General features: G+C 36.0%; 1 protein-coding gene across 1 annotated transcript in view; it reads left to right on the top strand.

The window, feature by feature from the left end:
* Positions 1–15,347, top strand: part of ANXA13 (annexin A13) — a 103,992-nt gene that overhangs the window by 84,669 nt on the left and 3,976 nt on the right. Inside the window, exon 10 of the mRNA XM_053713205.1 lies at positions 12,150–12,262. Coding sequence (XP_053569180.1) covers positions 12,150–12,262 — 113 coding nt within the window. The remainder of the gene's footprint in view (positions 1–12,149; positions 12,263–15,347) is intronic.

The raw sequence follows: 15,347 nt of genomic DNA, 5'->3' as shown, positions 1-15,347 counted from the left end.
ATGTCGACAATCTTGCGGTGGAAGTACATTGCAAGGTTATTGCAGATATAGTATTATATAGTATTAGCTTGTTATATAGTATTAGCTTGGTCAGGTTTTTATAGAATTAGCTTGGTCAGGTTTATATAGTATAGTATTAGCTTGGTCAGATTTATATAATATTAGCTTGTTCAGGTTTTATATAGTATTAGCTTAGTCAGGTTTATATAGTATTAGCTTGGTCCAGTTTATATAGTATTAGCTTGGTCAGGTTTATAGAATATTAGTTTGGTCAAGTTTATATAATATTAGCTTGGTCACGTTTATAAAGTATTAGCTTGGTCAGGTTTATAGTATTAGCTTGGTCAGGTTCATATAGTATTAGCTTGGTTAGGTTTATATAATATCAGCTTGGTCAGGTTTATATAGTTTTAGCTTGGTCAGGTTTATAGTATTAGCTTGGTCAGGTTTATATAGTATTAGCTCGGTCAGGTTTATATAGTATTAGCTCGGTCAGGTTTATATAGTATTAGCTTGGTCAGGTTTATATAATATTAGTTTGGTCAGGTTTATATAGTATTAGCTTGGTGAGGTTTATAGAGTATTAGCTTGGTCAGGTTTATATAGTATTAGCTTGGTCAGGTTTATATAGTATTAGCTTGGTCAGGTTTATATAGTATTAGCTTGGTCAGGTTTATATAGTATTAGCTTGGTCAGGAAGAAGTCTGCATCCTTCAAGAAAAACATGATTTTCATGCAGGACAATGCTCCATCACACGCGTCCAAGTACTCCACAGCGTGGCTGGCAAGAAAGGGTATAAAAAAAGAAAATCTAATGACATGGCCTCCTTGTTCACCTGATCTGAACCCCATTGAGAACCTGTGGTCCATCATCAAATGTGAGATTTACAAGGAGGGAAAACAGTACACCTCTCTGAACAGTGTCTGGGAGGCTGTGGTTGCTGCTGCATGCAATGTTGATGGTGAACAGATCAAAACACTGACAGAATCCATGGATGGCAGGCTTTTGAGTGTCCTTGCAAAGAAAGGTGGCTATATTGGTCACTGATTTGTTTTTGTTTTGTTTTTGAATGTCAGAAATGTATATTTTTGAATGTTGAGATGTTATATTGGTTTCACTGGTAAAAATAAATAATTGAAATGGGTATATATTTGTTTTTTGTTAAGTTGCCTAATAATTATGCACAGTAATAGTCACCTGCACACACAGATATCCCCCTAAAATAGCTAAAACTAAAAACAAACTAAAAACTACTTCCAAAAATATTCAGCTTTGATATTAATGAGTTTTTTGGGTTCATTGAGAACATGGTTGTTGTTCAATAATAAAATGAATCCTCAAAAATACAACTTGCCTAATAATTCTGCACTCCCTGTATATAGGATTAGCTCGGTCAGTTTTATATAGTATTAGCTCGGTCAGGTTTATATAGGATTAGCTTGGTCAGGTTTATATAGTATCAGCTTGGTCAGGTTTATATAGGTTTAGCTTGGTCAGGTTTATATAGTATTAGCTTGGTCAGGTTTATAGTATTAGCTTGGTCAGGTTTATATAGTATTAGCTTGGTCAGGTTTATATAGTATTAGCTTGGTCAGGTTTATATAGGATTAGCTTGGTCAGGTTTATATAGTATTAGCTTGGTCAGGTTTATATAGTATTAGCTCAGTCAGGTTTATATAGTATTAGCTTGATAAGGTTTATATAGTATTAGCTTGGTCAGGTTTATATAGTATTAGCTCAGTCAGGTTTATATAGTATTAGCTTGGTCAGGTTTATATAGTATTAGCTTTGCCAGGTTTATATAGGATTAGCTCGGTCAGTTTTATATAGTATTAGCTCGGTCAGGTTTATATAGGATTAGCTTGGTCAGGTTTATATAGTATCAGCTTGGTCAGGTTTATATAGGTTTAGCTTGGTCAGGTTTATATAGTATTAGCTTGGTCAGGTTTATAGTATTAGCTTGGTCAGGTTTATATAGTATTAGCTTGGTCAGGTTTATATAGTATTAGCTTGGTCAGGTTTATATAGGATTAGCTTGGTCAGGTTTATATAGTATTAGCTTGGTCAGGTTTATATAGTATTAGCTCAGTCAGGTTTATATAGTATTAGCTTGATAAGGTTTATATAGTATTAGCTTGGTCAGGTTTATATAGTATTAGCTCAGTCAGGTTTATATAGTATTAGCTTGGTCAGGTTTATATAGTATTAGCTTGGTCAGGTTTATATAGTATTAGCTTGGTCAGGTTTATATAGGATTAGCTTGGTCAGGTTTATATAGTATTAGCTTGGTCAGGTTTATATAACATTAGCTTGGTCAGTTTTATATAGTATTAGCTTGGTCAGGTTTATATAGTATTAGCTTGGTCAGGCTTATATAGGATTAGCTTGGTCAGGTTTATATAGTATTAGCTTGGTCAGGTTTATATAACATTAGCTTGGTCAGGTTTATATAGTATTAGCTTGGTCAGGTTTATATAGTATTAGCTTGGTCAGGTTTATATAGTATTAGCTCGGTCAGGTTTATATAGTATTAGCTTGGTCAGGTTTATATAGTATTAGCTCGGTCAGGTTTATATAGTATTAGCTTGGTCAGGTTTATATAGTATTAGCTTGGTCAGGTTTATATAGTATTAGCTTGGTCAGGTTTATATAGGATTAGTTTGGTCAGGTTTATATAGTATTAGCTTGGTCAGGTTTATATAATATTAGTTTGGTCAGGTTTATATAGGATTAGCTTGGTCAGGTTTATATAGTATTAGCTCGGTCAGGTTTATATAGTATTAGCTTGATCAGGTTTATATAGGATTAGCTTGGTCAGGTTTATATAGGATTAGCTTGGTCAGGTTTATATAACATTAGCTTGGTCAGGTTTATATAATATTAGCTTGGTCAGGTTTATATAGACAGACAAGTTATAGAGCAGCGGTCTTTAGATCGCTGCTTTATACCTTCTTGAAAACTTCTTCATGTGGAGCTTGATAAATATGCCCCCAAGTCTGGAAAATAAAAGTGATAAATAGAGATTTTATATATCCTTTCATGTGCATTATGATTTTTCTGGGATGAACTATTTTTCTGATATCCTCTGAAAAAAATGTTTTGTGTAATTTTTGTTTGCCAATCCAAGTTTGAAAGAAAACACCATATTAGGAATTATAAAGAAACAATTTATTAAAATGATGAATTTCTTTAAACGTGTATTAAAACTGTTCAAATAAATCTCATTTTGGGATATCTGAGGGCTCTAAATGAAGGGGGATATAAAGCACTATACACATGTGTAGCAGTCATGTGCACTAGAAGTTTATTATTCATTCAGATTCCAGAAATGGTTTGCATGATTCTGGGCATTCTGTGGTTACATTAATGCAGGTGCTTTGGTTACCTTATTAATGAGAATGTCTTGTCTAAGTTGTTATATTAAACATACCTCTGCATTTTTTTCAGAATTGATGCAATCTGACCATTTGTTTTTCTTACATCTATATGATATTTGCTTTTCAATTCTATTAAGGAGCCATTAATCAATAAACTTGATATGCCATAAGGATTCAGGGGTGAAAGTGTTAATAATTCATTTTTAAATGAAAATATTTTTAACAATATGTGCACCTTTTAATCTTCTGTATAGCTTCTAATGTTGAAAATCAAGCAAGCCAGCCAATTTGCATCACACCTCGCCTTAAAATCAGGAGGCAATATTCAAAATAAATCAGTCAAGCTGATATAGGCAGTTTTTTGGCTGAATGGTGAAATGCTGCAGGAAAATATTAGTGCTCCCGCTCACACGTTAACTTTGCTAGAAGTAAGCTTTTTGCATGTGTCCTGTAGGGCGCATATTACAATTTGAAAATAAAACATTTTCACACAAGCGCTGATCCAAAGCGTTCAAAAAGCTAAACTTTGTGTTAATGTGTTCTCCCATATACTTCAATGGAGCGTGAAAAGTGGAAAAAAAACAACACCCTACTTACATGCAAATCCGATCGCGTTTACTCAAGTGTGCTAACTCGACATGAAATATGAATATTTCCCATTCCAATGTTCTTCACATAGCAGAATGTTCTATTTATTATTAAATACATATTTCTTATACAGGGAGTGCAGAATTATTAGGCAAATGAGTATTTTGACCACATCATCCTCTTTATGCATGTTGTCTTACTCCAAGCTGTATAGGCTCGAAAGCCTACTACCAATTAAGCATATTAGGTGATGTGCATCTGTAATGAGAAGGGGTGTGGTCTAATGACATCAACACCCTATATCAGGTGTGCATAATTATTAGGCAACTTCCTTTCCTTTGGCAAAATGTGTCAAAAGAAGGACTTGACAGGCTCAGAAAAGTCAAAAATAGTGAGATATCTTGCAGAGGGATGCAGCACTCTTAAAATTGCAAAGCTTCTGAAGCGTGATCATCGAACAATCAAGCGTTTCATTCAAAATAGTCAACAGGGTCGCAAGAAGCGTGTGGAAAAACCAAGGCGCAAAATAACTGCCCATGAACTGAGAAAAGTCAAGCGTGCAGCTGCCAAGATGCCACTTGCCACCAGTTTGGCCATATTTCAGAGCTGCAACATCACTGGAGTGCCCAAAAGCACAAGGTGTGCAATACTCAGAGACATGGCCAAGGTAAGAAAGGCTGAAAGACGACCACCACTGAACAAGACACACAAGCTGAAACGTCAAGACTGGGCCAAGAAATATCTCAAGACTGATTTTTCTAAGGTTTTATGGACTGATGAAATGAGAGTGAGTCTTGATGGGCCAGATGGATGGGCCCGTGGCTGGATTGGTAAAGGGCAGAGAGCTCCAGTCCGACTCAGACGCCAGCAAGGTGGAGTACTGGTTTGGGCTAGTATCATCAAAGATGAGCTTGTGGGGCCTTTTCGGGTTGAGGATGGAGTCAAGCTCAACTCCCAGTCCTACTGCCAGTTTCTGGAAGACACCTTCTTCAAGCAGTGGTACAGGAAGAAGTCTGCATCCTTCAAGAAAAACATGATTTTCACGCAGGACAATGCTCCATCACACGCATCCAAGTACTCCACAGCGTGGCTGGCAAGAAAGGGTATAAAAGAAGAAAATCTAATGACATGGCCTCCTTGTTCACCTGATCTGAACCCCATTGAGAACCTGTGGTCCATCATCAAATGTGAGATTTACAAGGAGGGAAAACAGTACACCTCTCTGAACAGTGTCTGGGAGGCTGTGGTTGCTGCTGCACGCAATGTTGATGGTGAACAGATCAAAACACTGACAGAATCCATGGATGGCAGGCTTTTGAGTGTCCTTGCAAAGAAAGGTGGCTATATTGGTCACTGATTTGTTTTTGTTTTGTTTTTGAATGTCAGAAATGTATATTTGTGTATGTTGAGATGTTATATTGGTTTCACTGGTAAAAATAAATAATTGAAATGGGTATATATTTGTTTTTTGTTAAGTTGCCTAATAATTATGCACAGTAATAGTCACCTGCACACACAGATATCCCCCTAAAATAGCTATAACTCAAAACAAACTAAAAACTACTTCCAAAACTATTCAGCTTTGATATTAATGAGTTTTTTGGGTTCATTGAGAACATGGTTGTTGTTCAATAATAAAATTAATCCTCAAAAATACAACTTGCCTAATAATTCTGCACTCCCTGTATTTTAGTCACTCTTTCTGAATATATTTGATGGTTATATTTTTACTTTGCTGATTGTATTTGTTTGTTCATTGTCATCTGATACCTTTGCACCATGAACAATTCTATTTATAATTTTGTTATTTTATACTTGGCGAATAAATAATTCTGTTCTATTTCCCTATGTGAAGAACATTGGGATGTAGACTATTTAATGCAAATACATAATTAAACACTGTAGTAAATTTGAATATTGTATAAATATGATTTATATATATATATATATATATATATATATATGTGTGTGTGTATTTTTGTGTTTATATATATATATATATATATATATATATACAGTATATATATCTGTAAATACATATATACACATCATATAAATACATATGTACACACACACACATATATACAGTATATATATCTGTAAATACATATATATACACATTATATAAATACATATGTACACAAACACACACACACACACACATATATATATATATATATATATATATATACATACTGTATTTAGACATGTGTATGTATGTATCTCTATATTAAAGCCCTTTGCCTGCCTTTTTTCCTCTAACACCTGAGACCTCATATCTGTGAGCCCTTATAACTTTTTTATGCAATTTTTTAAATAATAATTGTTATCAGACCATGTTATTATGAGTGTAACTGTATTGAACAATGTATTTTTTATGTTTTTTGTGCAACATTTTTGTCTCACAGTTAACCAGAGCTCTGAAATCACGCTTACCTGATGCGCATTAAATTCAATTGCACTCAAGAGAACGTGTTTACTTTCAACTCGTAATACGAGCGCTACTTTCGAAGCATGCAAAGACCCGCGATAAACCCCTTACCAATTGCGTGCAACAGTTAGCACACTACTCGTAATCTAGCCCATTATATTCCACAATAAAATCTGCAAAAAATTTTTGTAAATGGCATGTAATAGTTGGTGAAGGTTGGAAGAATAAGTTAATTGATTTAGCAGGTGATGTATTTAAGAAGAAATGTTGGGGTTTTGAATCTACTCTATTATAAGGGCTCCATTTTATCAAGCTGCATATGCGACTTTGGAGGCTGCCATGAGTAATCCTGCAGCCCATAGTTATAAAGCAGCTGTCATCAGACCGCTGCTTCCTAACCTGTACGCCTCACACCGGAAACGTTCGCCCGGGGTGATTGGCAGCCCCTGCCCATTGACCTAGCATGAGCAGGGGGCGGCATTACAGATGCAGCTGCTTGTGCAATGTTAATTGCGGGCAGCGTACTGCTGGCTGCGATCCTGGGTGGACAGGTTTGCAGAAGCGAACCTTGTTCGTCCAGGCATTGATAAATGGGGCCCTATGTATTATATGGGTACGAAGTGAACAATTGCTCTTTGTTTCATCTGAAAGAGGGAATTTTAAAATATATTACAAGTTTTTGTGTTTTCTAAAGTATATGTTTATGTGTATACTAGAACTACTCTTTTACGCATCTGTCAGGGAGCAATAGATCCCTGGGGACCAGTTGTACACAGACATATATTTTGTGTTAGTTTCAATGCTAGCTCTTCTTCAACTCAGGTGTAACTAATGAACATCAAATTTGAGGTTGCTAAAAAAATTGACCACAGCACTATGTTACAACTGCCTATTCTTATCTTTATTTTAAAAGGACGGTAAAGTAAAAATGACACGTCTATGGTTCAGAAAGAGCATGTAGTTTCAATGTTTTTCAATGTACTTTTGTTATCAGATTTAATTCTTACACTTGGGGGCCGATTTATCAATGCTTCAACTGATAATACGCTGGAATCTCACTTCAAATTAGACACAAAGGTGATCCGCTGTAGTTAACAAAGCGTCAAGATCATCAAATGTTAAAATGTGTGACGTAATGTACGCTCCCGCTATATCAATCCGACGCAGATTGATGCTTGTGTTATTCGAGCGGAGTACTGATCATCTGCCGTCACATTCAACTCTATTTGACCCTCTTGCCATATTTATTAAACATTCAACAGGTACGCTCACGTCTATTCTGACGCAGTGTACCATTTGTTCAAACCACCACCCTTAAGGCCGCAAATTCCATAGGAATCAATGGGAGTCTGAAAACACAGAAAGGTTATGTTCAATGCTGCAAGACAATGAAGCATATTAGATAATAAAAGTAAACTAGGGAGATGTTACCCTACTTATGGATTATGTTACATCTTTGTCTCTCATTACAAAGCAAGGGGACAAGCAAAGTATTGCTCCAAATTTGATGTCCCTTTAGCAGATGAAAAATAAAAGATTAGCTTCAAAGGGATCCAACTGAGAATTATAAAATTCAACTTAAACACCTTGTGGATGATGGTGTAGAGATGGGTGTAATCAATCAGAAAACAATTAAATATCTATTGGTCGATAACCCGATTGTACCCATCTTTCACCATCTTCCAAAGGTGCACAAGGGTCTGGACAATGTCAAGGGGAGACCTATAGTTGTGGGTATAGGTTCTCTCCTTGAACCTCTCTCAAACTGGGTGGATCAATTTCTACAGCCCCTGGTGAGTAGACTCCCCAGCTACCTTAGGGATATCACACATACTTTATAAAAAATGGAAGATGTTTTGTGGGACGATGGATACAGTTGGATGACAGTTGATGTTGTCTCATTTTATTCCTCAATCCCTCACACTTTTGGCCTAGAGGCAGTGGAATTCTTTTTGGATCTGTATACAAATTTGTCCTTAACCGTTAGGGGTTTTCTGATTAGAGTTATCAGATTTTTACTTGAGCACAATTTTTTCACCTTCTCCTGTAAATTCTACCTCCAGAGACGTGGGACCGCTATGGGGGCCAAGTTTGCCCCCTCATATGCCAACCTCTTCATGGGGTGTTGGGAGCGGCTCCACGTCTATGGACCTGCCAATGGATATGTGTATCACATAATGACCTCCTAGATAGTAAATTCTCAAAGAACAAAAATACAATTAAGAAAGGTTTAGAACACTCTTTTAGTGACACTGACAAACCCTTATTTGTCACTACTTTCTCGAACCAATACGAGCAAGTGTGCAATATTGTCAAGAAAAACCTACCTATTTTAATGGGAGATAAACAACTTAGGGACACAATACAAAAGGGTTTGTGTATAAAAAGAACTCATTACTGGGCAATATTCTGTCACCCAGTCTTCTGAAGGAAGATAGATCAGGCAGCTCCTGGATGCGATTCAAAGGTACATTCAGGTGTGGGAAAAACTCTTGCAAGTCCTGTGACCATGTACATGTTACGGATACATTCTATTCCCTAAACCCCCCCCCCGAATCCTATGTTACTAGGGGCTGTATTAATTGTAAGAGTAAATTCATTATCTACCTCATTGCATGCACATCTTGCTCTCGCCAATATATTGGTAGAACAACTAGAGAAGTGGGCAAACGGATAAGAGAACATCTATCATATATAGCTGGAGAAAGAGCATGCTCGGCTCTTTCCCAACATTTCATTGAAGTCCATGAGGGTAATACAAGTACATTTAGGGGGCAAGCGTTTAAATTAATAGCAAGGCCACCGAGAGGAGGCAATAAGTTTCAAATTCTAGTGACTGACAAATAGCTACATAAATATATATATACTGTATATATATATATATATATATATATATATATATATATAGATGCTGTTTACACGATAATGAATATGCTACCACCTACATGTACGTATTATCCTATTTGTCCTTCTATAACAATAATATCCGTTATCAATACATTAATACAGGTTGTTCATATCATACTGTCCGATATAGACTAGACGCCTAAATGAATAAGCAGTAGACATGTGCACAGCAGAAAAATTAGTTTAGGTTAGTTTCGGACTGATTTGGATTTTTTTTTATTTAGTTTCGGATCGATTCAAATTCGGATACATTCTAATGTATTCCTTTCAGATTCAAATAAATTTGGATGTATTCGTTTCGGATTCGATTCGTAAATTTGGAAGTTCGGTATGTGTTATGTTGATTCAGATGGTTCCACGTTGCACAAATGGAATAATTTCACTGTTCTATCTCACTAAATCTCACTAAATTTAATTTTTATACTGAATTGTGATTAGTCCATGGAAATTTGAATGTAATGAATAAATCCAAACTAATTCGGATTTATTTGTTACAAATACATTCAGATTACTTTAATTTAGTTTCTATGGTAATTCGGAAATTCAAATCAAATCGAATCTCCGAATTTGGCGAAATCGTCCGAATTTTGATTCGGAACGAAACAAAACGCACATGTCTAATATGCAGTGCATACTTCTGGCAATATGTTAATATGTTAATGTATATTCCTTAGTACTCATTTATCTATACTTTTTTGATAGTTTGAGTTTACAGGGAATTAATGTTTAACGCATTATACTGATCATTTTAATATGTCATGTTAAATTGTAGTTTTCGTTGTGCACATTTGATCATACATTGTATACTATGTACAGATACATACTGCATCACACAATGAAGTGTTTTACATTTTATGCAAGTGGGATATTACGACCAATAATAGGTTCTCCCATTTTACATACTGTGTGTTGAGGGTAATATATGTATATGTATACATTGTATTGCATTATACACTCTTAATCTGTGCATAGTACTACTGTGCTTCTTTTTCTCTTTATATTGATTCCTGAGTGGCTATATACTTCAGTTTATTGCCATTTTGAGTTTTGCTATATTTAGGATAAGCTGCACTATAGATATCTGATGTGCGTGTTCCCATGCATATATACATATATACATTTATATATATATATATATATATATATATATATATATATATATATATATATACAGTATATGTGTATTTACTTAAGATTGGTTTTCGCAATATATTTGAGAGTGGGTCTAGATATATTCAGACTTTTATGTGTATATGTCTACATACATGGGTACCCTGAGTTAAATGAACAGTATACTATAAAATAGTTTTTCCCTTAATGTGTTCCAATTACTTTTTTACCAGCTGCAGGGTATAAAATGTATGAGATTTGCCTTTTAAGGCTTATTTGTGTATATGAATTAGCTGATTTTGTGTTTTGAAGCCACAACCTAATAAAATGGGTTGAGCTTGTAGGTATAATCAGATCTCATTACTTTATCACATTGTGTACATATAACTGCTTCTTTATCTTATCTGTCCATAAACCAATCACCAATACTTGGAGAACAATGGAAAATTAACATTTTATTATCTTATCTCTTCTATAACTGGGTGTGTAATTTATTCTGCTTGGTGTGTTAACACAGCTTGGCCTTGAGGCCTAAAAGTTTCAGGGTGGGTGGGTATACCACAGGCTAAATAAACTATTTCAAATGCCAATATAAGGGTAATGGAAATACTTGTAAACAATTTTAATACACTCCAGCAGGTAAAGTGGATCATTAGGAACAAATTTAAGGGGATACATATTTCGAATAAACTGTCCCTTTAAGTATTATGTTCATTGTTTACTCGGTCGCCTGTTATATTGCATTATATTACTTTCGTCCCAATTCGTTACATCCTGTGCTCCCCCTGAAGGTACTCTTTAGGATAACCTTGTTCATTCAAGTCATATCTGTACATCTAGGGTTAATTAGGACACTTGTTGGTATCATCCAATAAGATTGCTTTTAATCTGTTTAAATAGTAACATACATGAGTGTGAGATTTAAGTCTATGATTACGGTCAATATGACCAAAAGCGGTCAGACTATTCTGTCCTGATTTTCTTCCTTCCTCATTTACAGCCTGTTGCTGTTTTTATTTTAATGGATTTAAAATAAAGTATCGTTTTTTATTTATTAAGAGTCTGGACTGACTTTCCTTGGATATTTTTTTTTTCTGTATTTTTTCTGTGTTGTCTGTTCTGTAATGTCTTGAAAGCATTTTTTGTGATGCCAGTAGCCATTTTTGTGGAAGTAGTTTTACGTGTTAAATAGTACTTGGTTGTGAGATAGATGCAGCTCTGTTAATTATAATGAAACGGAAATTGCTGTGATGAGTGCTTCGTACAAATTTTTATGAATCGCACTATTATCGAGCTGTATTGTTTGTGGCAATTTTATTAAGCCTGATATTAATTTCACAAACGGTTTTATTGAAGCTAATTAATTGTCTAATAGTGCCCTCATACTTATACTCTAAACTGTTTGTGTAATGGGCTCCCATTTGCACATCTACAATAGGTGAGATGACTCCTGATGTGAAAAAGAGATTCTCCACATTTAAATTATGCAAAATATGCCTTTCTAGGTTGCAAGAGGCCGATCTGAGGTCTTTTATGCTGCCTATACACAAGACTCTGACTCCAGATGTGTAAAAGCCAGTGGGAGCACCATGCCCCCTCTGTAGAAGTCCCGGTCTATGCACTATTAATGGAGAATGTTTTGAGTAGTTATTTTTTATGGAATTTTGCAACTATCTATGCTAAGTGTATAGCAGTTTTCCTTACCAATATTGTAACCTCTTGAATGTTTCTACAGTAAGAGTCACAAAGGACTGTCAGGGCTACTTTGCTGAGAAACTGAACAAAGCCATGAAAGGAGCAGGGACTAATGAGGCTTCATTAATACGCATTCTTGTGACCAGAGCTGAGGTAAGTTTTTTTTATTACAAATGTATGCCCTATTTTAATGTCAGAATTCCTCTTTTCAAGGTTTTCAAATTCAAAGCCATTCCACTCAGCTAAAAAACTTGCAATAAGCCACTTATCTTAAGCATTTCAAATGCTTTCATGTTTCTATAGAAACAGTGCCTTTTGGCTAATCCTGATATGGACGTATACCATGGCACTAAACACATTAATGTAACTGTCATTTCTCTTGATTGACTGTTTATTATTACAAAATTTAAGTAAAGGTAAATACTAATTAAAAATAGTGTCTCAAGGTATGTCTTTAACCCCAATGCAAGGGTTTATCTAGGGTTGCCACTGCAAAATACTGGAAAACCTATGGATGACTGGGCACTGGAGGTAGCTCCTACATAACACCTGTTCTCCACTCCCTGCATTGACTTACAATTAAATGGCGAACATATTTTAAAATTGGCCTGCTGACCTTAAAAGCCTTAAACAACCAAGGCCCACAGTGCCTGAAAGAGCTCCTGACACCCTACATCCCATCCCGTTCACTTAGGTCAGCCAACACATCCCTCCTCTCAGTGCCAAGAATAAGGACAAACTCAGGCTCCAGAGCATTCTGCCACGCTGCCCCTACTTTCTGGAACTCTTTACCATGCGCAATCAGAGAGGCACCATCCTTACAGACTTTTAAAAAAAAAGCTAAAGACCCACCTCTTCCATCAGGCATTCAGTCCGCTTATCTGACCTTCAGAAACTCCTAACTTTTATGTCTTATGTTGGTACAGTATATTTGTAAAGTGCTTTGAGTCTCACAGGGAGAAAAGCGCTATATAAATCGCAAATTATTATTATATATTATATATAACAATGGCCCCTTCCCAAAGATCTAACTTAAGCCCACCCTTGAACACAACATACATATTTTGCACAGCAGTAGCACACAAATCAATGATTTAAACCTTTTTGCTGCACACACAGATCAGTGGTTTTATTCCTCCATGGTTTCCAGTAAAAAACCTCAGAGCATTGATTTTACCCCAGTGATACTTCATTCGGGGTCTTAGCTGCATATGAGCCATTTAAAATTTAACTGACATTTAGGGGCCGAATTATCCAGCTCCGAACGATGCAAATCTGCATGGGGCGGTATTGCACCAGCAGTTTAACAGAACTGCTGGTGCAATGATAAATGCTGACAGCATATGTTGTCGGCATTTATCGATGTGCAGCGGACATGATCCTCAATATCGGATCATGTCCGCTCACATCATGATAAATAGGCCCCTCAGGGTACTTTAAAAAACGGGACATTTAAGTGTCTAGTATTTTATAATAGATCTTAGAACAAGAGAAAAAGACCTTAGAATAAGACCTTTGAGCTAATTAGGAATCTCATATGGATGTAGCTGTCAATTATGGGGGGTTCAATACATACTGCCCTATTTAAGGGTATTTGAGGATTGCGAGGCGGTACCCTCTGCACAAGCCCATAGTTTGCAATGGACGTTAATGTTAAAATAAAATGTCCTAACCAATAAGACCATTTTATTTTCTGTCACAATGCCCCTTTAAATAATTCACAAATAAGCAATAAAGGGCTGCAGGCCTGTTTAGCATTAACCAAGTTAACAAGGTAAGCGAGCAACATCTCCATTGAATTCATTTCAATAGCTTTTGATGCAAGACAGATGTATTTGATTTAGCCGTCTTTCTTTTGCATACAGCAGCCAGCAATGTAAAAAAAAAAAATTGTAAGCAAAAATCTTTGCCTCTCTTTACAAAAAGCAGAGACTTGGAAACGCTGCTTTATAAACAAGAACATTATCTGATAAATCCATCACATTCTCACTGTTAAACATAACGGAGCAGAAATGTACATGGAAGTAGCTGAAAGAATTTATGTTAATGCGGTAAAACAGTAAAAACTATACCACCAAGAGTTTAAAGGATAATAATCTCAAAACTGATCTCCCCTCATATTATTTAATTAAAGGAAACATTGTAATATACACAGATGATATATTTTGCTCTTGCTGTCGAGAGGCTGGAGCCGATATTCTGCTCCCTGATTGCCTGATATACAATAGATTTGAACCCAATTAGTACTAATTGCCCATATCCAAGAGACAAAAGGTATGTAGCTGGTTCAGGCCGTTTGTACATTACAGAATTAGATTTTTGGCTTCCCTAGGGGGGCATGATATAGGTGCTATGTTTAAAGGAAAAGAAACAGCAAGCAAAATAAATATCCATTGTATGAGGCCAATTTATGAAATGTCTGTCGGACCTGATCCGACAGTGCGGATCAGTTCAGTCAGACATCGCTGAATGCGGAGAGCAATACGCTCTCCGTATTCAGCATTGCACCAGCAGATCACAAGAGCTGCTGGTGCAACGCCGCCCCCTGCAGACTCGCAGCCAATGGGCCGCCAGCAGGGAGGTGTCAATCAACCCGATCATACTCGATCGGGTTGAATTGTGTCGATTCCTGTCCGCCTCATCAGAGCAGGCGGACCGGGTTATGGAGCAGCGGTCTTTAGACTGAAGACTCGCCAGAAACACGGGCCCTTAAGCTTCATCCGGAGCTTTATAAATGCGCCTCTATATTACAACATTAATATTACAACATTACTTAAAATAAATGGGCAAATAAATGCTGATTTTACAGCAATAAATGATCAAAAGGATAGAAAGTGATTTTTTGCAATACAAAGAAGAATATTTCAAATTAATTGAGAATCATTTTTGCAACTTAATTTAAAAAAAAATGGTTTGAAACTTTATTACAAATTTTGTGGTACATTTGCTTTTGCGCATGATCTGACAAGCATAGCAGCCCCCATGCTCTTTCAACAATAAGAAATCTAAAATAAATATCCCATTGTGTTTTTAAACAAAAACACGACAAACGAAATAATAAGAGGACTCCAGTGTTGGCCTTGAGCACTATCACAATAATGGCATGAACACTACGGCCTCTCGTTTTTAGCTCCAGCAGACTATGAAAAAAATAACAGGTTCCATTACATTTCAAACAAGCATTCTTAAACATTTCCCCGGACTGTATCATTCAAAGGACACTAAAGTAAGTGATGCA

The sequence above is a fragment of the Bombina bombina genome, chromosome 5 (genome assembly GCF_027579735.1).
Source record: "Bombina bombina isolate aBomBom1 chromosome 5, aBomBom1.pri, whole genome shotgun sequence".
Classification (NCBI taxonomy): Eukaryota; Metazoa; Chordata; class Amphibia; order Anura; family Bombinatoridae; genus Bombina; species Bombina bombina.
This window is presented reverse-complemented; position numbering and strand designations above follow the sequence as displayed.